Below are 26,449 nucleotides of genomic sequence, written 5' to 3' on the forward strand. Positions count from 1 at the left end.
GGTACCATAAGTAATCAATGCTATCTAACACATAAAATGTCTCACGTATAGTAATTATGTAAACCAACTTTTATTTCCGGCCGTATTCATATTTTCATATCAATTTAAATCACGGGTCCACGCGATATGTCACGTTTTTTTGGTGCAGACGATATGTCACGTTTCAGTCTCGTAGTCATCAAATGGCAAAGCTCTACTTCGATTTATTCGAATATAATGAAGATGACAAGATTTTCGGTTAATCAATTACCATGCATGGTCAAATCTCCCAGTTGGAGAAAGAAAAAATTAACCTGAAAGGCTGAAAATACTAGAAACTACGATGTACGAACATAAAACTTGAAATTATACCTTTCACTCAACAAAAAAAAAAAAATTTACACCTAGCAACATCACTAATAAGGTACGAGACAAATAAATGAGATGGACATGTAAAAGAAAAAGAATCATTTTGAGAGGAACGTAGAGTGAAAGTGGACTGCGTTCCGATTGAATGCAAAAGAGTTACCGCTGAAATCTCCACAAGTGTCACAATATGGATCGTTGGTACCAATCATACATCGCTCACTACCGGCCAATTTGACTCCGGATAGTACTCATTCATGACGAAAGCAAGAAACCAGTAACAATTGAAGCAAAATCGACGGCATGGTGGTGATTATCATTTATGATATTTATTTTGTGGTATCTAATGAAGTGTTTGTAGTTTCTCATTTTAGACTCTTTCATGTTTTTATCCTATTTTTTATATTTTTAATTGCTAAATATTTCAATGAAAAACTAGCAATGAACATATGCTCTTATGGACTTTAAATGTTACTTCTGCTTTTGTGGCCCTTTCTGATTATAGCCTTTTCATAGGTATTGTGATTTGCATATTGTTTTTTTTTTCCCAAATTGTTTTTATTAATAGATGGGCCAAGCCCAGGGCCGAAGCCCAAACATAACAGAATTTAAACAAAACCCACGAAACGGGCAAGAAGACATAAACAAACAATGGGCCAAGCCCAGGAAATACACGACGGCCACACGGCCCAAACAACTAGAAACCGGGCCGTTCGCCCTAGACACTACCGCCGGAGCTCCGAACCTGCAGAGCCTCCGCACGTACACACACGTTCACCGCCGTACTGTCTTCACGCCGGAGGGTTCATCAGATAACCGAGAACGCCTCCGACTTTGGACCACCAGAAACGCTGGACAGTCGAACCGAGAACCGCATAAACTTCTTCTAAAAACTTCATCGCCGTCGCCGGAGAGCTTAAACTGATATCTCATCGTCGGCGACCCACGAACCCCTCACAGATTACAAGAACCAAACCGCCTCTACCAACCTCGATCTAATCTACTCCGCAAAGTCTTCACGCCAGAGAATTTCACCGCCACATCACGGCTTCTCCGACTTTGAACCACCTCAAACACTGGACATGCGAAACGAGAACCACCACTTTCTCCCTTTAAACCCTCGTCACCACCACCGGAGGGCTTCATCGACTACCGAGAAAGCCAACCGCCGTGACCCAAACTCTAACTTTAACCCTAGAAAAAACCCGATCCAAAATCAGATCACAAACCGCTCCAGAAAAGCCCAAAGACCTGGACCCACTTTAGCCGACAGCGCAAGACATAGGGAGTCTTCACCCTCCGGCGACAAACTCGGCGACGGCGAAGCTGGCAAAGCCTTCGTCTCCCGATAACAGAACCGACGTCGACGAGGCTGACTCAGCCTCCGTCTCTCGGAGATAAAACACAAACTGGACAAAACGGACAGCTTCCCCGCGCCAACCTCAACGTGACCGCGCCGTTACTCCAGAACGAGAACCACCGTGGGTGCTTGTTTCAGAGCTAAGGCAAGGCGGAGAGGAGAGGAGGCGAGCTAGAAACGAGAACCACGAGCTTGATTGGTCACACAAAGGAGCTCCGGCGACGGCACGCACGCTCACGTGCCGTCCGTCGCCGGAAAAAAACTAGATCTACTTTATCTCTCCTTCAGTCGTCTGATTAGTCTCCGAGATGCAATTTAGAAACTTATTGTTACATATTGTTACATAATTATATTATTCAACGTTTACAAAAATAAGAATTATGTAAGAAGATAATGAAGATTTTTTTTTTTTTTGACAGAACAATTATTTAGCCAATGTAAGCAAAAACAGAAAAGGAAATGGACTTCAGAAATGGAAACTTTGGGGAAATCAATTGATTCAATCACAAACGAATCTTTTTATCATGATCATGGCCCTGCTAATTATATGGGATTTCCTTGATTTAGTGGCTTAATACGATCATTTAGTCATCAAACTCAACTTCATCATTAATACTTGCTTGGAAAGAAGTAAAATATCTGCATGGTTTCCATATTAGAGTAGGAGATAATATTTGAGAGTATATTTTCTTGCGTGTGCGATATATATAAACACAAAAAGAGGAACTCCATTGTTAAATCAAGAAAGAAACTTCAGAAACTAAGAGCTATCAACGTTCCACAAGGTATTTTTACCTTCTTTACTTTATATGAATATATCTGTTATTTTCCATTATTGATTTCCATTTCATTGTATATATATGTCGTAGTTGGATTTGGAATTATGCACAGACAAGTTTTATAGGGTTTTGATTATATATGATGTTACATTTTAGGACTATAAATCTCATTGATCTAGCTCCACCATTGTCTATATTCAAGAAACATATAATTCACTTTGTGTTTGAAGATGATGATAATGATATGATTAGTTGATTACGGAGACTAAAGAAACTCCCTTCTATCTACCCAAATCTAGTGTTGATGGGAGTCTTGATATATTACATGCCTCGTAATCAAAATCAATATTGCGTATAGAAACCACAATGAAATGTTTAGTTGAAAGTTTTATATTTTTGTTTTGTTTACATACTTTCTCTTTCAGTATTTGAATGGGTCGAAAAATGGTGAAGATGGCGAGAATAACAAACGAGAAGACGAGGATAACCACTTACAGGAAGAGGAAAGAATGTTTGTTCAAGAAAGCCAATGAGTTCTCAACACTCTGTGGCGTCAACACGTGTCTCATCGTGTATGGCCCGACCAGAGCAGGGGACGAGAGGATCGACCACCCCGAGTTATGGCCCAAGGATGAGAGAAAAGTCAGAGAGATCATAACCAAGTACAGAGACACCGCCTCGAGCAGCTGCATCAAAACCTACTCTGTACAAGAATGCTTGGAGAAAAGCAAGATCAAGTTGGAGAAAGAGAAGTATTGTCCGTGGGACAACAAGCTCGAAAAGTGTTCTTTAAACGAGCTATATGCAACTTTCGTGACAGTCTGTAACAAGATTCAAGAAGCTGCTAATAGGAAGCAGACATTTCCCGATGCTTCTTGGTCTACTCATCGTGACCAACTTGGTTTGATAGGTTACAACCAGCCATGTCTCGAGCAACACCAGTTGTTTCCTATGTCTTCAATGGAGCAGAACGGTTTCGCATTTCTCCCGTTTCTTAACCAAATGACCTCGACCTCGAACACCGGGGAAGTTGCGTCTTTCTCGAACGTGACAGAACCGGAGATGACTCAAGCCATGTTTTACGGAAGCTGTTCGGATGGTCAGTACGCTCCGATGGTACAGAAGACAGACTATATGGAACCAGTGCAGTGGGGTTTAGGGAACAGTATGTTCAGCAACGTGAAGCCTTTCGCAGACTATCCCATGAGGTTTGGACAAGTTAATGACTTGGAGAGTTCTGGTAAGACTCCTATGTGAAACGTTTGTTTCTTTCCTTTGATTGTTTATTGAACTTCAAGAGCTTTAAAACTTAATTATATTCTCAAGTTTTTGTTAGTTTGTGGATTTGTTATAATAAAAATCTCATTCAGTTGGAAAGTTGTTTTATTATTGTTTAAATTATTTTTTTAAACATTAGTTACCCTATTATTTACTATAGTTATTAGAATTATTTTAACTTTTATGAGAATTTCTGTCTAACAAATCTAATTCTCTGTAAAAAAAAATTCTTGTACTAAAATCCCTAAGTAATTCATGTTTGCTTACTTTTTAGAGTATGGAAAGGAGAAGAGTTTGAAAGTAGAATGAATATTCCTATTACCGGATATTAATTTGTTCCGTTTTACCTCCAGTCCTCCAAGTAAGCCCATTTATATAATTAGAGTTTTAGTTGTAGGCCCATGAAACACCCGAATGTTGTTGGATCGTTTAGTTACTCTCGTAAGCCACGTGTTATCTTTCATTTGGAAAGACTTTATAATGCGCCGCGCGCACGGTTGAAGTTAGCAATATTTGTTGGATTTCACCCGCGAGAAAAAAAAAATAATTGTAAAAGTTAATTAATCAATTAAGAAAATCGTAGAAATTTCACAAGATTAGGGTTTCTAGCGACACACTCCTTTCTCCGTTTCTAGCTCGTAGGATTGTTCATGGTCGACGAGTGGGATTAAAGCTTTACGGTATTCTGATTCGGCTTACGATTGAAAGAGAGGAGCTTTTTCAGTTTAAGATGGATGAGAGAGATCAGTTCCATCGCAACGAGGCGATCTCTGCCGTCGCCGACGAGGGTTTTATGGGTGAGGAAGAAGACGACGACTTTGATGATCTTTATAACGACGTTAACGTCGGAGGAGGGTTTCTTCAGTCTGTGAGAAAGAACGACGAAGCGGGATCAAGAAACGAGGTGAAGGAGAAGGTCAAAATCGAGGAAGAAGAAGCTGAGGAGGTCTCGATACCTGGTTTGGTTGGTGAGAGCGTTGCTATCAAAACAGAACCAGAATCAGAAGTAGGAGGTAGTGGTGTGATAGTCGCTTCTAGTGGATATGGAGCTCAAGAGCTTAAGGTAAGCGAGGTTAGCAATCAGATTCCTAGTGGAGTTGTAGGAGGTGGGATTAAAGTTGAGCTAGAGCAAGCTCCTAATAGGGAAAATGATGTTGAAGCTTCTAGAGGAAATAACGTTTCTCAGGGTCTCTTGCCGCCGCCACCACCTCCTCCCACCTTGGGAAATAACGAGAATTTGATGAGACCTGTTAATGGTGCGACTCCTCATGGACCTGGCATTATGGGGAATGGAGCTGCTATCCATATGCCTGGTGTTCTTACTGGTGGTGGTGGAGGAGGGGGAACTTTTCTTTTTGTTGGGGATCTGCATTGGTGGACAACAGATGCTGAAGTTGAAGCAGAGCTCTGCAAGTATGGTGCGGTGAAGGAGGTTAGGTTCTTCGATGAGAAAGCTAGTGGTAAGTCGAAAGGGTATTGTCAGGTGGAGTTTTATGATCCTATGGCAGCTACAGCTTGCAAAGAGGGGATGAATGGGTTTGAATTCAACGGTAGGCCCTGTGTTGTTGCCTTTGGTAATCCGCATTCCATTAAGAGAATGGGGGAGGCGCAGGTGAATAGGAACCAACAGGCGCAAGCTGCACTTGCACAAGCTAAGAGAGGTGGCCCAGGCCCTGCTGATCCTCCTCCTCCGATTAATAAACCCGTCGTGGCCCCCACCAACAATAACTTCAACAGCCACGCCGTTGGCGGGAATTTCCAAGGTGAGGAGAATAGAGGATTTGGGAGAGGTAATTGGGGAAGAGGAAACGGACAAGGTAGAGGACCAGGTGGTCAGATGAGGAATAGGCCTGGTGGGATGGGTGGAAGAGGTTTCATGGGTAATGGTGGAGGTGGGTTTGGTCCTATGAATATGATGCATCCTCAATCAATGGGATTTGAACAAGCTTTTGGTGGACCCATGGCGAGAATGGGAGGCTATGGAGGCTTCCCTGGGGCTCCAGGTCCACCGTTTCCTGGGATTTTGCCCTCGTTCCCTCCTGTAGGAGGAGTTGGTTTACCTGGAGTGGCACCTCACGTGAATCCAGCGTTTTTTGGAAGAGGGATGCCGATGGGAATGATGCCTAATGCTGGTGTTGATATGGGAATGTGGGATCCTAATAGTGGAGGATGGGGTGGTGGTGGTGAGGATTTGGGTGGTGGAAGAGCTGCGGAATCGAGTTATGGGGAGGAAGCTGCATCGGAGCATCAGTACGGAGAGGTTAATCACGATAATAGAGGGGCTCGTCAGAATCATGTGAAGGAAAAAGAGAGAGCTTCGGAAAGGGAATGGTCTGGTTCATCTGATAGAAGGAATCGTGAGGATAATGATGCTGGTTATGAAAGGGACATGCCGAGGGAGAAAGATGGTGGTCATGGCTATGATTTGCCAGAGAGAAGGCATCGTGATGATAGAGAGACCGGCCGTGAGCGTGAGAGGGAACATCATCATAAGGAGCGTGAGCGTTCCAGGGATCGTGACAGAGAAAGGGACAGGGAGAGGGATCGTCATAGAGAAGAACGAGAAAGATATGGTGCTGATCATCGTAGTAAACACAGGGACGAACCTGAGCATGAGGATGAGTGGAACAGAGGTCGATCGTCTAGAGGACACAGCAAATCACGTCTGTCTCGGGAGGATAACCATCGTTCAAGATCAAGGGATGCTGATTATGGGAAAAGAAGGCGGCTTACAACTGAATAATCATCATGTAAGTAGTTGAATCTAATGGTTCTTTCATTCCTCATGTATCTTAGTTTTTTGTCGGCATTGACATGTTATTGTCTCATTGTCTAAAACTAGTGTGTGCTCTCTTAGAACAACTATTTTTTCGAGTTGGTGGTAGTAATCATTCTGGTGTATACGTTCGCCCCTTTTCTTTGCTGACTAAGGGTTCTGTTGTCTTCTTAAATTAATAGCGTTATGGGAAGAAAGAAGACGTCAGAGAAGTCAAACCCTTGTCGCAGAAGATAGTCTCTCACTGGTGAAGTCTCTTCTTCTACTCAGCAAACGTTTGCCTTGTTTAAGTCTTAGGACTCCTTTTACCATTTTTATGTGAAACTTCTAAGACCAGTGTGTTGTGGTGACCTTGTTCTTATTTTTCAACTGTTTCTGAATTTGTTATTCTGTAGTTGTGTTTAGTTGAAGCCAAATAGTTGGTTAGCCAGTGTTACTGATCTTGTTTCTCCATGTTCTGTATGTATTCATTGTATTTGTAAGTTCTTATGTGCATTAGGATAATACTTCAGAGGTCATGGATACATGACAAATGTAATAGCATGGCCATCCTTTGGGGAATGTGTTTTTGTAATCTCCAAATGCGATGTAGTAAGATCATCCCTTTTTTCCATTGTTGTAGAGTAAAACCGATAGCTCTTTGTTAAAGTGTGTAGAATAGATAATAGAAAGTGACGTTTTATCCACGTTCTTGGTCTTTTAGCTATGATTACTTACACCTTCATCATTGGCAATACTATACATTGTTTTTCCTTCCGCTAGCACTGGCCAAGTTGAGTTGTCCTTCTGTTATTCACTTGAGACATTGCTTGTTTCATTACAGTATTTTTGTTTTAGTTTGGTTTCTTGTTTCTTGGATGAATTTTATTAGGAGAAAGGTCCTAGGATGTCAAAAGGTAACTGGCTTGACACCCACATTGCCATGAATCTCAGTTCGAGAATAACAGAAATTTCAAAGCAACAAAACAATCATCACTTCTTATTATTTGAGTGAATAAATCTTGAATTCTTGGTCAAGAGTAAATGCAAACAAACAATAATTAATGACTTTTAGTTTGGTCTGCAGTTCTTTTGAGTTTGATCTTAAAGAGCATAACAACATCAATGGAAAAACAGAGGTCCATGACAGATTAATATCAAAATTCAACTTTATTAAACAAAGTGTTCATGCCAAACCAAATATAAACAAAACATTCAAAGAGTGAGGGAATGTGGCATTACAAAACAGAATCAAACAATATTTCCAAAAAAAAAACTGTTCACTTCCTTTGCTTTTTGTGTGTTGTGTGTTAGTGTGTAGGTATAAGTTAACAAAGATTCCGATTCATCTTCCAAAGATGATGATAGCTTACCTTTGGATCTGGGACGCAGTCTGAGCTAGAGTGATGTCAGAAGTCGTCAGAGTTCCAGATTCATCATAATCCAATTGCTCAAACTCTTCCATGATCCCAGATATATCTTTCTCATCAATCTTCCCCATCTCTTTCAGCTTATAGACTATAAACTCTGCAGCTCTGCCAACACAACAAAACACAAAACCATAAGAAGGAAGAAAACAAAAGACAGACACAAGTCTCAGTGTCTCACCCAACAACACCATCTTCATCAAGATCAGCAGCCTCAAGATCATTATTAGTAATCCTCCTAGTCAAAACCCACTTCACTAACTCCCTCTGCTTAGTCTCCGCATTCAACTCAGCCACATAAAGAAAAAACTGAGCCAAACACACAGTACTCGTCAAGATCCAAAACACAGCGAAAAGCCTCCCAGTCCCCGAGTTAAAGCTCTTATCACCATACCCCAACGTAGTAACCGTGGAGCACACGCAATAGAAAGCCTCAATAACCGGCATCTTCTCATACGCCACAAGAAAAACCGTACCGGTTAAGAAGAGAACCACAAGGACAAGGAACGTCACATAACATTTGTATCTCAGCTTGTTGGTATGCAACTCCTTGAGAATCTCCGTAGGACCAAAGCTCTGACGCAGATGAAAAGCTCTAACGAGGAGAGTCTCCTGCTTCTCGACTAGATAATCAGCAGCTCGACTCAGGAGATGGCCCACGAGGACCATCCCCGAGAAGACGAAGGCGCACGCGAGGAGCCGCGACGTGGAGCTATTGGGAACGAGGTCGCCGTATCCGACGGTCGTCATTGTGACGATACAGAAGTAGACGGCGTCAAGGACACCGTTGGTTTTGTGACCGGAGATTTGGTTTCTGACGAGGTAGAAGCAGAGAGTGCCGACGGTGAGATACAAAGCGAGGAGGAGGATGACTCGTCTGAGATTCGGGTTTAGGTCTCTGAACATTGGGTTCTTGCTCGGATGTGGATGCGGCTCGTCGAGTTTGACGTCGTTGTCGTTGTACGTGAAGTCTCCACGAGGAGCGCTTCTAGAGCGGCGGAGTCTTCTTTTTCGTGAGGAGGTTCTTGAGTTAATGCTGAAGTCTTGTGCCATGGGAGCTGACTGGTCCTTAGGTAGGAGTGGGTTACGTGCTGTGTCGTTAGACATTGTAGAACCGAACCAGAGATCTGTCTGGAAACTGCAGATGAATCAAATCTATTGTCAGGTCTCGATTTTAGACAAAAAGGTTGAGACTTTCGGATATGATTTTCTCATTGGTTAGGAACAGAAACAGAGTTACAGCTAAAGATTAAGGAAAAGATAAGTTGTTTTGGGTGGGGGGGAAGAGAGAAGACGACAGTGAACAGAAGAATGTTCAGAGACAGAGAATTCGAAACTAGTGTAAAGATGAAGAATTGAGACTTACCCAGAACTCAGGAAATCAAAATCGAGATAAGCGGTTTGATCGGATCTCGCAATTGTTCTTCATTCGATGTTTTCTCGTTGTTGGCCACTTCTCTTCGGTGCTTACTCTGTTTTTTTTTCTTTTTCTTCTTCAATTTAATTAATTTATAATTATTCTGTTTTTTCGGTGCTTACTCTGTTTTACAATTTATAATTAATTTATAATTTATATCATCTTCTAATCTTAAACTTTTCTTCAAACGCAGTCTCCTAATTATAAAACTCTCTATTTTCTGAATACTTCTTATTTTTCACAATTATAAATTGTAAAAAGCTTGCATGCAGTTGATAATAACATTTGTAGTATAAAAAAACATTCACAATGAATTTGTTTCTTCATTGTTTGTTCATGTTCTGGTTGTTCACTTACAACCAGAAGTTACAAGCCAATAATGAAGTTATACTTATAGAACTTCTATTGGAATTCTCAACTATAATATATAAATAAAAATGTTTTTAATTAAGATTTTCAGTATTAAAATATTTATGTGATAAAACAATATTTTTTATTTCTAAGATGCACATTATGAAACTTTTTTTTTGAATAATCAGGTGTATCCTCGTTTTTACCGGGGTGGATCGAGATTAGTGGCGAATGTTCATAACGGTCTATGTTAGCCGGAGTACGCCTTGATCACCAGACGCCGGAGGAACCTGAATGTTAAATTTTGCTTTCAGTAACCAGCTGTATTCGAATCTGGATTCGTATTGGACCGAATCTCTCTCAAAACCATTGGCCGTCCTCGCTCGGTTAAAACCCGGGTCATTATGAAACCTTTTCAATGGATGGGCTCTTGCATGCCGTCATGTGTAATCTAGACAATAGTATATTGCTCAATGTCATTCCACTATTCCGTAATTAATAATATAACTAACCATTTTCAATTATTAATTTGTCATTTAATAGTGATGTACCATAACTTAGCCAACTCTATTCCGTCCATATCAAAATACATAGTTTAATAAAAATTCATATCGAAAGAGACTTCAACTTTAATATATTATCCGAATTAAAACAAGAGGTTAAGGTTAGAGTTTAACGTTTGGTTACCAAAACTTGTTGACCCTTGTAAATGCTAATAACTACTATGAATAAAATAAACTAAAACAACAAGAATATATGCTTGTGTTCTTTAGTTGATTAGGGCTTACACACTGTATACAATATTCTGTGGTAAAACAATGATCGAGTCTAGTAATTAATCATGTGATGATTTGATAATCATAAGTCCATAGATCACATGTTTAGAATATAATACATAAAAGATGTTATTGATGCACTCATGGTGGTTACATATGTGTACATTATTACATGCTTCAAAACTTCTCCATACCACATACATACATATAACACACAAACGTGATTACTGATTACTACTAATTGATCGATACATATTATATCGTGATTTATTATTCAGAAACATTTTAATTATATGAGACTACTTGATACGATCGGACGTTTGTGGGGAGAGAGATTTGGATATTCAAACACCAAACATACCCTAAAGCTGATCAGGCCAGAGAAATGACTCCATTGCAAAGACCCTCTTGTCTTCAAGAGATCCTTCGAAGGAGATTCCATATTGTTTGAGGAGCAAGTCAAGGCTGAGATCGTCCATGGCTTCATAATCAGACTTGGAGTATTTAGGATAGTGAAGAGGAACTTGAAACCCTCTTGGGTATTCCTCTTTCTTCATCATCTTTATTTTGTTGCGGGTGCTTAGGCTGTTGCTGGTTTGATTGATCTGGTTTGAGTAGCCAAACATTTGAGTGAAAGCCGAGGTCAATAGCCATTTCATTTCCATTGTCTTTGGTTGTTTTTAAGAGTTTACCAAAAGAAAGAAGTTTTGAAATGATCAAGAGAAAGAGAGGAAAGGCAAAGAAGGAAAAGAAGAAGCAATTATAAGAAGCTCAAACTCAAAGGCAAGCTTGGAGGATTGGTAAAGGCAGCCAAATACTCGTATTTATATAGAGTGAGAGGCAGGTAACACAAACTGATTTATTTTCCAAACAATATATTTTAATATTTATATACACATAAATATCATTCTTGTCATTTAAATTTTGTTCTTATCATCAACTTATTTAGTACGTATATAATTTTATATGTTTAAACATTAGATTATATATATGAGTATTTAGCTGGCAAAGTAATGGTTGTAGAATAGGATTATAACGAGTTTTTTAAAACAATACACAAGTATCAAATTACTTGCTTGGAAAATTGCTTTTGTAGAGATTTATATTTTTTTTAAATGGAAAATTTGGACTCCTTCAATATTCAGAATCAGCGACTATATACCATCTTGAAAGCATAAATCACCCTTTTATATGGAGTTGAATTGGTGATCAACCGAGCAAAATATATTGCATTGGCAGCTAACGAATATGTAACGTAATTTGTTACAAAATGAATACATATATTTTTAATAGAGACCTAATGAAAAGCTATCCTAACACTCTAGTACGAAAACCATGAACCAAGTATTGAAAAGTCATTTATTTCTCCTATCGTGAGATCATACGCACCAAACCTTAGAAACTCCGTCACAAAATGGGAGAAGAACAGTTGGCTGCACCAGAATCGACCATGATGGTTCATGCACTGATTTTCTATGTGGGACCAAAATTAAAACGGGTGGAGTATATTGTGGCTTGGTGTGCATGCAAGGAGGAGGAGGAAGTAGGTGAAGGTATTTAATGCATACATATTTAAGAGGGAGGCCCTTTATCAACCAAGACAATCGAATTATTTGGAGCCATTCATATGATTTTCGTGTTTGTGTGGTGGTGGTGATGATGTGTCTCGATGCTTTACATACAGTCTATACACTAGAGTTGAAAATATCTCTCCTCTAAGCAATGATCATGGAGTTTTTCGATTTTTAGGTTTAGTCCGATTTGGCATAATATTAATACAAGATGTAGATATAATAGAATAAGATCGATCATAGTCTTCTAGATTAGCACTATAAGAAATAACCTGATTTGATATGAAAAGCCCTAACAAATATCTTGTAAATCTTGTAGTGTAGGGTGACGGCTAAGAATTGGCCATGCTCTAGAAATTGTAGTCCCAATGGTTTTCAAGACGGAATAGATTATCCGATCGATAATTAGTAATTAGTGTGATATGTTAGCGATCAGATAATTTTGTAGCTAATATTGTAGTGAAATTACTGCGTTTTCTTACCACTCTGGACGCTGCAGATCATGCAGACCTTATGGTGATTAGTCTTTGAATCTATAAAATCTTTGGAATCAATCCACTGTTATCAAAAAGAAAAAAACTTTGCTTTCACCATTTTTATGCCTTTTTCATATACCTCTTTCCAAAAATAAAACAATTTAAAAGAGCTTTATATATATATATATGTATAAGTAGGTGATTATACTATAATCGCGAGTTGTTTCTGTATACATGTTTTTGTATCTTTTTTCTGTTAAACAACCTCAGCCTTTGTTTTGTATAGTTGTTCGGGAGTCATGCTTTGATTTGTTCTATCGGACAAGGAGTGCGTTGACTTTAGGTTCAACACCTTTATATTTTTCAGTAGAGTAATAAACCTTTTTAGATTTAGTTTATTTTCCAGTAAATGACTTTCTCATCAAGCTTTTCACCATCAGAATACTATCATCATTCTGAATGGGTGTTTATTAACTTTTGAATTTCTCGGTGACAGAAAGAGATAAAAAGATTTCAGTTGACTTTTCTTTTAGACGTGCTTTCGTTTTATCACGGTCGGCCCATTAAAGGCCCACGAGATCATAGCTAAACCAACCAACCCACTAAAGGCCCATGTAAATGCACATATGGTTCCTTCAATTTCTTCGACAAGCAGCTGCTTTTACCAAACCCCTGCAACTTTTCAGAGAGAACGAGAAAGAGAGAGAGAGAGAGAGAGATCATCCATGGGAACACCCTACTTTCTTCAGGTTCACCTTCACCAGAACTCGTTTCCTTCCTCTTCATCTCCCCTTCCCGGATTCTCCTTCTCCCGATCTTCGAAATCGATCGTCGTTTTCGTGTCCTCGCCACCACTCTAAGCTTTCTGATTCACAGTTTCTTCTTCTTCTCCTCTTCTGAATCATTTGTTCTGCGACCACCTAAAACGCAAATTCTGAGATGCCCATTTCGTCTACGTCATGCTTCAGCTGATTCCCGCAGTCAAAATCGCATCTTGGTGTTTTGCGGCGCTCTCGAGCTTCTACAACTGTTTCCACGTCTTCGTCTCCGATCGCTCCGCGGATCTTCGTAACTTTCCCCTCACTGGGCTCTTCTCCGCTTTCTCCAATCCCAACTTCTTCTTCGTCAGGATTATTTGATCTCCCCCAAAGCTGCAAACTTTACATAAGACTTCAAAGATTTAGAGCATTAGAGAGCGTTTAAAGAGTCTGCTTTTAGCGTTTCCACGGCACATAAGGTTTAGGGTTAATTGGTTTTAGAGGTTATCATTGGTATATATGAAGATTATTTAACAACTGTCTTAAAGAAGGGTTGGGAGAAATTGAGAAAATGTGCGAGGATGATCATCATTTTGTGGAGTGGAAAGAGCATTTTGTCTCACAGGAGCGAGGGAACCGTGTTGTTCATTACTTCCTCAAGGACTCTTCCGGTGAATCCATCTTAGCTGTGGTTGGAACTGAGAGAAGTGTTAGACACATGTTCTATGTCGTCTCTGAGGATTTTGTGCGTGCATATGGTTCCGAGAATTCGATCGATTCCGGTTTCAAATGGAGGTCCAGAAGAGAAGTTGTGGACTGGCTCACTTCGATGCTGTCTAAACAAAACACACAAGGGAACTGGTCGAGTACGTGTTTATCTTTATGTGACTTTATGAGGGACTCTCTTCTTATCTTTATAACCGACTTGTTTACTGTCACCTATTCTACAGAGTCACCAAAATGTGATTCGGGGGAATCTAATGGATCTCCTGAATTTCCAGGCTATGGATTTGCTGCTCAGCGAGCTCAAGCAACTGAAGAGGTGATGTCTAGCTGCTTAATCCTTTAGACAATAGCCACTGCACTTTCTCTCTTGTGGTACTGATGGAAAAATCTTTTTTTCACAGGCCCGGTTTCCCATAAACTTGAGGGTTCACAATTGGGAGATTATGTGGTCAGGAACGTCCTGGATGTGTGGTAAACAGCTCAAACATTACCCATCATTCTGTAGGAATGGGATAACTATAGGGGTAAGTTTTAAAACTTTGGTTTGAGTATATGCTGATTTGTCATTGTGTTTGGATCTGTTATCATAGATGGGACTCTGTCCTCACTTGAAGGTGTATGTCTTCTTTTGGATTTTCAGGTTCAATCTTTTGTCTTTGTGATGAGCAAAGCGGACGACCTGTACGTTGCGTATCTGGAAGATATGTACGAGGACAAGCGTGGCCTAAAAAAGGTCAGAGTGAGGTGGTTCCATCACACAAAAGAAGTGAAGGGTGCAGTTTCTCTCAAAAACCCACACCCAAAAGAGGTTTTCATCACCCCTCACTCTCAGGTCATCAGTGCAGAGTGTGTCGATGGTCCCGCCACTGTTTTGACCCGTGAGCATTACGAGGAGTGTATAGCTTCTTTTCCCAATTCTTTATTGGCGAGGGTTCACATGTGCTACCGGCAACTGAAGAAGAACAAAATCAAACCTTTTGACTTGAGTAAATTGCGTGGATATCTGGACCAACCGATAATGTCTTGCTTAAGTTCTATGGAGGCTGATCCTGTAGTCTGTGGGATGAATAAAGAGGAAGATGAACAGTGGAGTGAGGGTGAGAATGGCGCTGAGAGGAGCAAGAAGAAACAAGCACATCTGTTAACAAGATATGAATCTTCATGTAAAAGACTCAAACTTGATCCCTTAGGGAAAAGCTTTCCTTCCCTAGTCGATGCTCATAAAAATACTTGTTATAATGGAGTTACTAAGCCTGATGCAAAAATAGAGTTTCTATGTCAAGATAGCGGCATTAGAGGTTGCTGGTTTAGGTGCACTGTCCTGGAAGTATCAAGAAAACAGGTTAAACTCCAGTATGATGATATAGAGGACGAAGATGGATATGGAAACCTTGAGGTACATAACTGCTTCCAAAGCTAATGGCTCTTTAAATTTTGTTTTTGGAAATTGTCTTTTTTTTTTTTACTATCTTCTGTTTGTTGCCTAATTGTTTTTTTTTTGCTTCCCCGTAGGAATGGGTGCCGTCTTTGAAATCTGCTATGCCTGATAAGCTTGGTATGAGGTCGTCCAACCGCCCAACAATCCGCCCTGCTCCTCCTGATGCTAAAATAGCAGACTTTGACCCTACAATTGGTGAAGCAGTTGATGCATGGTGGAATGATGGTTGGTGGGAAGGTGTTGTAGTTGCCACTGGCAAACCAAACGCTGACGACTTGCAAATATATATCCCTGGTAAAGATTGTAACTCACTGGTTGCTTCCACTTTCTCCATCTTTGTCTTAGTGCTGACATGTGTTTTGTTGTGATGATGTTAGGGGAGAACCTATGCTTAACAGTGCACAGGAAGGATGTTCGGATTTCCAGAGACTGGGTGGGAGACAGCTGGGTTGATATTGATCCTAAACCTGAAATACTCTCTCTTGTAGCTTCTGATGCTAGCCCGAAAGCCAGGCTTTCCATGTCCTCCACTCTTGCAAATGATGCCAAGGCAAAGCCCATTGCAATGGCAGATATTGTTGAGGTGGCAAAACTTAGAGGCGATAAACTGGACCTTTTAGGAGAACAGAACAAAGAGCATAAAGATTATGGGGCTGTTAAGGAGTGTGATGAAAGCAGACAAGAGGATAAAGAGATTGGAAGTAACCAAACTAATGCCTATGTCAACAATGAAAAGACTGTGCAAGACCACAAGGAGGATGATGTTACCGTTAATGATGAGAAGGTACGCAAATCAGAATCAGACTTCACCCTAACAGACACTACTACCACGCTGGTGACAACGTAACGATGCTTGCTTGAGGTTTATATAATGTTGGTTACACTGGTACGTGCCACATCTCTGGAAACTTTGGTGTTTCTTTATGTATATATATTGACATAGTTTGCAGACAAAAAGGAAGTGATTCTTGGTTTGACTTGGTGGGTGCTGAGGAGAGAAGAGTAGGTAAAGGTTGTATAGAAAATTGAAGAGGCATGATTTGGTAGGATTATTTAGGACTTTGGTTATTTTAGGTTTAAGCAATGTTGTTAGGGAAAAAAACACACTTCTGCACTTGATTTTGCCTTCATTAGAGTTATGTATTTACTGGTCAAGGGTCTTTACGACCAATAAAGCTTGAATGTATCGACTTTCATGTGAGTAAATAAACTATTTAACAAAGAAGTTATGGAAGATACAAAATACTTTATAAGAGCACAATGAATCTCAAATCTACGTAACTTGAATCTTTTTACTTGAACCTCTGTTTGCAGAAAGACTAACAATACTTTATAAGATGTTCATAGCATTATTAACAAGGCCACAAAAACACTACACAGAGATTGTATTGCTCTTCTCCATGATTTACTAGTAAGCAGAGAGAACAAAAAAAAGAGAGAACTATACCACAAAACATTGCAGAACTTGAAGTGTAGACAAAAATGTCTGTTGCCATGCCGTTTTCTCAGGATTTTCTTTTCCTGTAACGGTTTATATCTTGCAGAAACTGTGCATCACCAGAAGTTAATGGTCATTCACAGTCCTGCTCATGAACCTCTTTCACCGGGTTTGAAGCAACAAAGAAACAAAACTGCTGACTTCCATTTTTCCATCACCATCATCATCCTCATCCTCTCTTTTCATACTTGTTTGCAAAATCCTTGAGTAATAATCTCTGACGAAAAGCGAGATACTTATCTACACTAGTTCCAGCCCACTGTTGACAAAAGCTCTCATCGTTTGGAACCAGGGAGCTGAGAGGGAACGGCCCTTTCCGCACTTTCTTCAACTCAACCAAGAACCGGTGCCGGGGGCGTATCCTTTGGTCCAAGGACAAGCTCAGATACATTGGATATTTAGTCAAAATGTGCACTTCGTTCTTCAGCTCATTGACCAAATACATGTACTTAGGCTTCAGATTATCCTCCAGTGAGAGAGACAAAACCTATCAAGACCCATTTGAGATGTTATCATGAGAGCAAATCTTCTAAAGAGATTTAATCAAGAAACCTACTAACCTGTGTAAGGCTAGTTAAGACTTTCAATATATCAGAGTTGCACATCCCAATGCTTCTAAGGAAATTGATCCGAGGCAAGAACCCATCGTCAATACTATAGTGAAGAATCTGCGGATGTCTCTTGACCATCTTCACCACACTGTCCCTAGGCGCTCCCAACTCCTTGGAGAGGAACATGTAACGAGTGTTCCACGTTATATCAAGCCTCTGAACAAGAATCTGAGGGCTAAGCTGCACAACTTTGCCTACATCATTCTCGTTTATCCCAACCTCTTCGATCAAATACCTTATGGTGGGTCTCAGGGAGTTCTCGACGCTGTAAGAGAACAGAGACGGGGTTACGGCAACTATCTGTCCTATTTTGGAATTGGGGATCCCAAGTCCCATCAGAAAGGAAATGTGAGCTTTGAGATTGTTCTCAACCGTGTACTGAAGTATCTGCGGCTGTCTCAACAGCATCCTCTTGATGTCTCTGTGTTTAACACCGACGCTCAGCAAGTAGTCGAGCCTCTCTTGCGCTGACAACACGTTGATCTGGAGGGATGGCATGTGGCGCTCGTACATTTGAACAAAGTGTGACTCTTTCAGACCGAATGTGCTCAAGTAGTCCAGAAGAGGTACCCATTTAGGGTCTATATCGATCTCTTCTGAGAGACGAGGGTATAGTTTGGCGACGTGTTTCCTCGTGCTCACCTAATGAAACACAGCAAAAGAAAAAAACAAGTAAGTTGCTTTCTCTGTCTCCAGGAGAGAAATGTATTCAATATTTTACCTTTCCACGGCCATCTAAACGCCAAGAATCCTTCTCCACCTTCTTCTTCTTGTCAGAGGCATTATCTAAGTCGTCTTCATCAGTTTCCCAACTTTTCACGGCCTCCTTCTTCACACCTTCACAACCAAGTCAACATCTTAAGTAACATTACATTCAAGTTTTTTTCCTTAGAAGAACATTCAGGTGTTATTACAAACCTTTCTTAGCAATGGTTTGCTTCTGTGACTTTGGTTTCTTCTTTTCATACTCTGTCACCTCTGCGAAGTCATCCTAAACAAAACAAAAAAAACCCAAACTTCACTTTCTTTAACAAGTTTGACTAATCACACATCCTTAAAGAACCCAAAAACACACAGAATCCAAGCTAAATTCCCCAACCACAAAGCTCAAATCACACATCTTTGACATCATGTAAGCTCAAAGCTCGAATCTTTAACATTATGTAAGCTAAAATCACACATTTTTAGCTAAATCCACGAATCTTTGACATCATTTAAGCTCAAAGCTCAAATCTTTGACATCATGTAACCTCGAATTTTCGGAAATTTCAAGAACAAAAGATAGATGAAGAGGAAAGAAACTGACATTGAGTAACCAGTCATCATCATCATCGTCACTCTCATCATCAAGCTCTTCCTCTTCGTCGCTGTCATACGGAGACAACGTCTGCCCATACCTCGACTTCTTCTTCGGGTTTATAATCTTCGGGTTAGAGTGCGCGTGCGACACGACGAGCTTTCTGGCTCTCCGTCTCGTCGCGGGGGAATCTTTGCCGGAACCGAGAAGAAAGAGAGGTGATTCCGAGGGGAGAGTGAAGAGGATTGGTGGGTTTATGAAGCAGAAGCAGGAGAATGAGAAACCCGCCATTTTTGGGCAGGGGAGAGGATAATGTAACAGAGAGAGAGAGAGAGATTATCCAATAAGAGATATTATCGAATATATTCTCTAAAACCCTAATTCCATTATATTTTTATTTTTATTCAAAATATAGTAAAAAAAACAAAAAAGAAAATTGAGCTTCATCACAAGACATAAACATTAACTCGTTCCGACAGCGTTTGAAGAAGGTAAACGATATGACAAAAACGACACCGTTTCGATTACTGTTTTTCAAACCGCAAACATGTTGTCGACGTGGCCTGATTTAAAGCAGTGGTTACCGAAATATTTACAGGCTGATGATGTTCTCTCCCATGATATAAATATGAAAGCAAGAGAGGACAAATATAGAGGAGATTCGTGATTACAATTGAACATTTTGTGTATTTTCAAACACGTTTTGGAATATTAAAACACAAACAAACAAAGAAATATGTTGGGAGACAGTTCAAAATAGCATCTCTCTCTTTCTCTATCTATCTTAGTGCGTCTGTCATGATATACATGTATGTATAGATAGATCATAGATTACATAGAACAAAGTTTTGTTTCATTCCTAACCTAAGAATAATCAAGATAAAGAGTGGAAGCAAAGAGCCTTTGCTTTTGTTTATTTTTTGTTGTTGTTGTGTTACTTTGGTTGGCTTGTTGAGACCATCCTGTTCTAGGGACCAGATTGTATTCTCCCTATGTTACGAGTGAGAGGACAGAGATGTCACCTGTTTGAGCCTCGTTTGAAGTTTTTCAAGAGCCGTTGTTATATTGATGATTCATACCCGCGTTTAAGCTATTAGCATAGTATGATCCCATGGGAGTAGGGATGTCAACTGGACGGATTGGGTAGATTTGGGCGTGTCTAGATGGGCTTATTTTTTTCTGGGTGTTTTTGGTCGAGCCCAAATAGCACCATGTCCAAATAGGACCATATCCAAATAGGATCATGACCAGGTGGACTGTCCATGGAATCCAGATGTCCGTTTAATGTAAAATATCTAATTTTCAAACTTAAAAAATGTACAATGTCATATATATATATAACATCTTAAATTTACTTAAATTTCATTTTTTACAAAAGATACTTAGATTTCATGTTTCACAAAAGATAATTAAAGTTTTAAACTTATGAATTTGTGAATTTGTGATTTCAGATTTTTTTCTCCAAATACTAACCCTAGATATTTTTAAAATTATGGGCATATTTGGACGGTCCATGTCCATTTGCTTTTGTCCATTAGACTTTGGGCGTATCTGGACATAATCCATTTGGACAGAAAATACTTCGGACAGATTTAGGCGTGACCATATTAGTCCATATCGATTTGGACATGGACGGTCCATGGACAATGTGCCCAATTGACATCCCTACATGGGAGGTCCGTGAACAAACATGAATCCATTAGCTCCATTGGTTTGAGTTTGATGCACAAACTCAGAACGAATATTTTGTTCTTGTTGCTGCTGATACGAATGCTCATTTGATGCATGGTCAGGAACGGCAGATGAGATTCCAACACCCAAGTCGAGGCTGACTGCGTCGGCGGCCTCTTCTGGTCTGAACCTAGGTGCTGACAACTCATGGTGGCTGTTGTTGTTAGACCTTGCCAATGGTACATCATGATTGTGTTTGCCTTCGTAAGTGGTTATAACAGCTTTTGGATCGTGTGACGCTCTCTCCACATGTTTTCTCACTGGGCATCCAGTAGCCGTGCATTTGTAATAGCTCCTGCATTAACCCAATCAAAAAGGATACATGAAAACTCCAATCATCATACACGTAAACACATTTGAGCAGAATCAGCAAGAAGTTTAGTTCTAAGTTTCTTGGTTCTTTTGAAAGTGCTTTGTACAAGAACCTGGGATTAGGGTTGCCTCTAACAACTTTCTGACCGTATTTACGCCACTTATACCCATCATCCAATATGTCAACTTCACTCAGAGTTTGAACAACAACCCGTGGCTCTCTTATGGGTTTCACTAGTGCAGTTACTTCCATCGCCCCATCCACCTTCCTACACAATATTGTCACAAGAAAGCATCCAGTGTGAACGTGGCACAACACATTTACAAAGCAAGTAACCTTTGTATCATTTATAATACCTTCGTTTTGAGAATGGATCATTGTCTTCAACGTCATCGTTACTCCTATTTGCAAGATCTCCACCATCATCATTTCCGTTTTGCTCCACAGGAGGAGACAGGTTGTACAAGCTAGTTCCTTTCTCTGTAGAGCAGAAGGAACAAATGAATGTTTGAAGCAAAATAGTACAAAAGCATCTACAGTTTCATGTAAGTTGCCAACAAACACTTCTTTAGTTTTATGTATAGTTACCATCTTGGCCATTAAAAGAAGAACACTTGTCCAGTCTTTCTTCTTGTGCCGGCATAACAAGACCACCTGAGTTCCGGCGACTAGGCTGAGGTTTAGGATGGTCATGAGTCCCCTTGTATACAATCTCAGTGATCTGCCCTTCGTGTGACGTTTCGAAAACCTTTTTAACCTCACAGTTAGGATGAGTGCATTTATAATAACTCCTTGGAAACTCACTTCCCTTGACGTGTTTTTGACCGTATTTTCTCCAGTTGTATCCATCATCAGCCATTGTAGACGGTGCACTTCCTCTGGACTCATCTTGATCAGATCTCTCGGAGCCTGGCGGTGTTGTCTGATGAGGAAGAGCATTTTGTGGGCTAATCTCACTTGAAGATGCAGCTTCAGTGGCTGAAGATGGTGAGTGTTTGAAACTGTGCGCTTCACTTCTCTGCTTGTCTACTAGCTCTGCATAGAACTTGAAATCAACAAAGCTTCTTGAGACAAGTACACCAAAGAATGAACAAAAGACATATCTATGATGATAGCAAATCTATTACCATGGTGGATGCAGGAGGAGGTCTAAACTCAAAAGATTCGTTGGAGTTTTTCTCGTCTAAGATATTATGACGGATTGTTCTTGCTGTATAGGAGCTGGAGTTAGCGTGAACTGCATGAGGTTTGAACAGTGAACCAGTAGTAGGAGAAGGTTCCGCCTGAAAATATAAATAATGTAAAACATTATCAAAACTTCATGAGCAACATGAGAACACGATATTACCAAACCCGAATCAGCTTACTGTAAGTTAACTCCTAAGGCTCTAAGAAAAGAATCTGAATCTAAGCGACCAAAGAACCAAACCACAGAGACGGTGTCTTAAGGACACAGACACTCACTAAGACTAACCTTGATGTTGGAGAGAAGAACAGGAGACTCAAGAAACGACGTCGGACTCAAACCAGGAGGAATGGTGGTGATGCAAGTGGACCTCGAGATCGGGAGTTTCGCCGGAGACATGAGCTTATACCTGGCTCCACCACCGGATGAATCGCGTCTAGATTCAGAACAGTCGACCCTGTTAGAAACATCCGGGTCCATTTTTCAGAGCAGAGAAAGAGAATCACAGAGAAGACTCTGTGTAGTGAAGATTGTGAGTGAGAGGAAAGAAGAAGAAGAAGTTGACTTCACATCTGATCCTCTCTCTGTCTCTTCTCATTTCATCATTTGTCTTTTTTTCTTTCTTTCATTTCACTTTTTTTTTGTCATGATTTGTTTTATTTTAAATTATATAAAAAAGGAAATTGAGGACCTCCTCCATCACAAACGACAAAAGTTACTGATTGTCGCTTTATATATAAAAACAAATGGACGGAGATTATTATGGTATTGGACTATTGGTATAAAAAGGACAAAGCAAAAATGTCAAAAGAAAACAAAAAGACTGGTAAAAATTATTGAGCAGCTAATGATTTTAAAGATTAGGGAATGATATATATATAACTTGAAAGGATTCAGATTTTCTGAGGAGATTTGTCAGACAGTTTCCGGCGACGTTTCTCTTCTGCCAGGGGACAAGAACATAACAAATATCTACTGCTAATTTCATCAAGTTCGATTCCATTAATAATAATGTCCATCACCCTGTGTTAGTGAGTGAATTTTGGATGGATTAATGGATACATACAGTTAAATTCAAATTTTCATAATTTCATAAAAAGTATACATTGTCCTTGATTCATCCTTTTGAAATTTTAAAACTTGATAACCAAACTAAATTATTATAGTAGTATTATAAAATCAGATATTCTTTAAAGAATTTATGCTCATCAATGATGTTATTAGATACTCTATGAGCATCTAGCTAACTAGCTTATATCTTATGGCAAACTAGTTTATAGTTTATAGTATTTCTCAAAAAAAAAAAACTAGTTTATAGTAGTAGATAAATACATAGATGGCGTCATGGTGAGCACGTCTTTGGACTCTAGAAACAAGCATTGGCGAGACTGAAGAGAGCTTATTTGGGAGAGAGATGTAATTTGTTTGGGTTTTGCACTTTAGGCCCAACTGAATGTTTTGATTTTTTCTCTCCAAAGGCGCACACAATAAAAGTTTATTTTGAATGTTTGATTCTTCGAAAATCGAACTCGGGACCTATAATAACAACACTAGACCAAAGACATAACCATTGCAAAAATGATAATATTTTTTAAAATATCATCATATCAACAAGAATTGCTTTCATAAATAAAGGAGCGCCTACATTCACTTTTGTTCTCTCAATAGCCAACATTAATAGTAGATGACATCCTGATATTAGATTCATCTAGATGCCTGAAAGCGTTTCATTATTCATATATATAAAATTTGCTTATCTTTAATCGTAATATTCGTTTTTAAATACTATACAACTTTGAAAGGCGGGGTAGTTATACAAGTACAAGTCGACCACGGGAATGAGTACTGAGCACTTAGAAGTCATGATTTGCACGCTCCAAAATGCATATGTGGGCCGCTTCAACTTTCATATTTGAAGTTTTTTAGACCAAAAATATTTGAAGTTTTTTCATGTCCTGCTGCATAAACAAGGAAAATGTATATAATAATAATAAAAAGATACTCCCTCTGTTTTTTTAATATTACATATTATAGGAAAAAAAATTGTTTTAAAAAGATCTATTTTTTACATTTTCAAGACATATTTTATTAACTAATTGCAAATTTCAAAAAACTTAATTGCACTTACTGAATTGTTATTGGTTTAAAATTATGAAACAAAGATAAACACAAAAAAATATGTAAATTTAATGTGTTTTATTAAAATGTGTGAAAAATCTAGAATATGTAACATTAAGAAACATAGGGAGTATTCAATTCAAGAATTTTTTCGAAATAGTGTGGTTTTATTAAGTGTCATTTATGGGTTCAGTTAATATACACATTGCCATTAGCGAATATATCAAGGAGTCAGCAAAGCAAGATTTCCATCAAGATATATATGAAGTCACAAACTTTATTCTGGACTAGATGAATGGAATCTTGTTAAGCTCCTTCATATTGTAGCTACCGATAGCTTTTACTCCATGCCACTTACATCGCATTGATCAGTACATAAATGATGTTGTTTTGCCTAGTTTGAGGGTCCCTACGAACCTAACATTTCTAAACGCCATATGAGTCTCAAATAAATAATTCAACTTCTATTATCCTCCGAGGTTAGTGGTGAGTAGGATGCATCCTAGTTACATTTAACCCAATCCTTTATCAGTTGGACTCTTACTCTGTGAACAATAGAAGTTTGGTACCTCATCGAATGTGTCTCGACATGTCTTTAACCATCTCTTGCTAATTACTATAGCGTAACTAACTATAAGGGAGTTTTTTTTTTCAAAAAAAAAAAACTAAGTATAAGAGAGCGGTATAGTAAAACCTAACTTAATTCAATTCAAGCAGTCGACTAAGCATAGAAAAAAATAACACATTTGAAATAAATGACTCGTCTTAAAAAATAACTTGGTTAACTTTCCCGTTTACTTGTGTCATTGTGTAATTTTTACAGTAACTTGTACGATTTTATACTGGCAATTCGAATATTTCGGTTTGTGTCAACCAATGATATTAACATCATATACATCATGTATGAGAGTACCTGCTGAGTGGGTCAATAAATTAAATGAACAATTTGCGTGGCCCTTCCTAAAAATCATAGCGATTGCTTACTTTCTTTGGTACATTTAATATTTCTAATATTTTAATTCAATTAATCTACAATGTTCCTGGGCGTTGTTGGAATCAGCTTTCTTGCCATTTTTTAGGGCATCTCCATCCGTGTTCCATTTTTTCCTCTAAAATAGAATAAAAGTAAATATAGAGTAAGAAATGCTCCAATCCAACTTCATATCTCACTCCATAATGAAATTTACTCCATAAATAGAGTAAACTATTTTTTGTTTGTTCATCATTCCATTATTAAGTGGGAAATGGAGTAAGATTAGAGCAATTTTACTTCATTTTCACTTTTACTTCATTTTGGAGGAAAAAATAGAGTTTTACATTGGAGATGTTTTTAGTTCTCACGAGTTTGAAGAAAGGTAGAAAGGAGAAAAATAAATGCAAACATCATCATTCCATTCCACTTCTCATTCAATCACCGTTCCTAACTAATTATCTACAAGAAGATGTAATCGTGCTAAATATGACCTGGTGTTCATTACTTAAAGTTATATACAACTATAAATAATTTTTAGATATCTATCTTTCGAATCAAATAAGTTATAAAATCTCTAGTATCTTGAACATAGTTTAATAATAATTTTTTTTTAGCGTTTATGTGTTACCTGCTCCATTATATATATATATATATGTATGTATATATTTTCATACATATTAACAAAAGGGGAAGTAAATAATCTATTATGTCTTTTCCCGTTCCAATCTCTGTACAATCCTTTCTCTAATTAGTACTAGTTGGTATCAAATGGGAAAACCATTAAAATCGGAGATTCCATTATATAGTACGCAGAAGTTGATATTGAAACTGCAATGATGCTTTTTAGTGAAACAAAAAAAAACTTAATTTAAATTATTTTAAATGATATTGGACTTTTCTGTAAGACTGTAACTGCAGGTACCTAACCAAGGACAGTTTCCCATACCCATGATATAAAACAAATTAAGGAAATTACATGTAACTAGCATACGGCGTCGAATTAATCACACGGCGCGAACGGGTTATGGGATGGGCTGGGAATTTTTTTTAAAAACTGGCCCAATTGCAATCCAACCGTAGACATAAGGCGCGCGAACGAAACCGGTAAACCGACGGGGGATGAATTTTCGATTTATTGAACTGGGTTGCCTGTGTGACGTGGCAAAACGATTGGTCTGGAATATTTTGCCTAGGTGGCACCCCTAATAAGCTCTAAATTTAGTCCCTATTATATAGTGGGATGTAATAACATCAACATACATAAT

General features: G+C 38.9%; 7 protein-coding genes across 9 annotated transcripts; 3 read left to right on the forward strand and 4 right to left on the reverse strand.

The window, feature by feature from the left end:
• The first annotated feature begins 1,458 nt into the window (after positions 1-1,458).
• LOC106441608 (agamous-like MADS-box protein AGL82) lies at positions 1,459-4,210 on the forward strand. The gene has a single exon (XM_013883407.2). The coding sequence runs from the start codon at positions 2,917-2,919 to the stop codon at positions 3,739-3,741; it is 825 nt and encodes a 274-aa protein (XP_013738861.2). The 5' UTR covers positions 1,459-2,916; the 3' UTR covers positions 3,742-4,210.
• Positions 4,211-4,312: 102 nt separating this feature from the next.
• On the forward strand, positions 4,313-7,020 carry LOC125600712 (cleavage and polyadenylation specificity factor subunit 6-like). Its single transcript, XM_048773301.1, has 2 exons — positions 4,313-6,512; positions 6,721-7,020. The coding sequence occupies exon 1, from the start codon at positions 4,493-4,495 to the stop codon at positions 6,503-6,505; it is 2,013 nt and encodes a 670-aa protein (XP_048629258.1). The 5' UTR covers positions 4,313-4,492; the 3' UTR covers positions 6,506-6,512; positions 6,721-7,020.
• Positions 7,021-7,668: 648 nt separating this feature from the next.
• Positions 7,669-10,340, reverse strand: LOC125600717 (two-pore potassium channel 1). The gene is made up of 3 exons (XM_048773304.1): positions 9,311-10,340; positions 8,126-9,082; positions 7,669-8,052 (listed from the first exon to the last, which is right to left on the reverse strand). Exons 2-3 carry the CDS (start codon positions 9,049-9,051, stop codon positions 7,887-7,889), a joined length of 1,092 nt encoding a protein of 363 aa, XP_048629261.1. The 5' UTR covers positions 9,052-9,082; positions 9,311-10,340; the 3' UTR covers positions 7,669-7,886.
• Positions 10,341-10,592: 252 nt separating this feature from the next.
• On the reverse strand, positions 10,593-11,153 carry LOC125600721. Its single transcript, XM_048773315.1, has one exon. It carries the CDS (start codon positions 11,151-11,153, stop codon positions 10,851-10,853), a length of 303 nt encoding a protein of 100 aa, XP_048629272.1. The 3' UTR covers positions 10,593-10,850.
• Positions 11,154-13,176: 2,023 nt separating this feature from the next.
• LOC125600726 lies at positions 13,177-16,693 on the forward strand. 2 transcript variants are annotated; one of them, XM_048773324.1, is made up of 6 exons: positions 13,177-14,159; positions 14,295-14,335; positions 14,421-14,543; positions 14,660-15,415; positions 15,532-15,751; positions 15,835-16,693. In XM_048773324.1, exons 1-6 carry the CDS (start codon positions 13,865-13,867, stop codon positions 16,302-16,304), a joined length of 1,905 nt encoding a protein of 634 aa, XP_048629281.1. In that variant the 5' UTR covers positions 13,177-13,864; the 3' UTR covers positions 16,305-16,693. The 2 variants fall into 2 exon arrangements, with proteins under 2 accessions (XP_048629281.1, XP_048629276.1); XM_048773319.1 differs by having other exon boundaries at positions 13,178-14,159; positions 14,244-14,335.
• Positions 16,694-16,720: 27 nt separating this feature from the next.
• LOC125600739 (transcription termination factor MTERF9, chloroplastic) lies at positions 16,721-19,399 on the reverse strand. Its single transcript, XM_048773329.1, has 5 exons — positions 18,873-19,399; positions 18,485-18,557; positions 18,288-18,403; positions 17,516-18,208; positions 16,721-17,442 (listed from the first exon to the last, which is right to left on the reverse strand). The coding sequence occupies exons 1-5, from the start codon at positions 19,152-19,154 to the stop codon at positions 17,125-17,127; spliced, it is 1,482 nt and encodes a 493-aa protein (XP_048629286.1). The 5' UTR covers positions 19,155-19,399; the 3' UTR covers positions 16,721-17,124.
• A 780-nt stretch (positions 19,400-20,179) lies between these two features.
• LOC125600750 (probable WRKY transcription factor 20) lies at positions 20,180-22,789 on the reverse strand. 2 transcript variants are annotated; one of them, XM_048773332.1, is made up of 6 exons: positions 22,382-22,789; positions 22,035-22,190; positions 21,496-21,952; positions 21,264-21,387; positions 21,020-21,175; positions 20,180-20,889 (listed from the first exon to the last, which is right to left on the reverse strand). In XM_048773332.1, the coding sequence occupies exons 1-6, from the start codon at positions 22,571-22,573 to the stop codon at positions 20,529-20,531; spliced, it is 1,446 nt and encodes a 481-aa protein (XP_048629289.1). In that variant the 5' UTR covers positions 22,574-22,789; the 3' UTR covers positions 20,180-20,528. The 2 variants fall into 2 exon arrangements, with proteins under 2 accessions (XP_048629289.1, XP_048629294.1); XM_048773337.1 differs by having other exon boundaries at positions 21,264-21,370; positions 21,485-21,952; positions 22,382-22,732.
• Positions 22,790-26,449: the final 3,660 nt, after the last annotated feature.

The sequence above is a fragment of the Brassica napus genome, chromosome A3, assembly GCF_020379485.1.
Source record: "Brassica napus cultivar Da-Ae chromosome A3, Da-Ae, whole genome shotgun sequence".
In the NCBI taxonomy this organism is placed as follows: Eukaryota; Viridiplantae; Streptophyta; class Magnoliopsida; order Brassicales; family Brassicaceae; genus Brassica; species Brassica napus.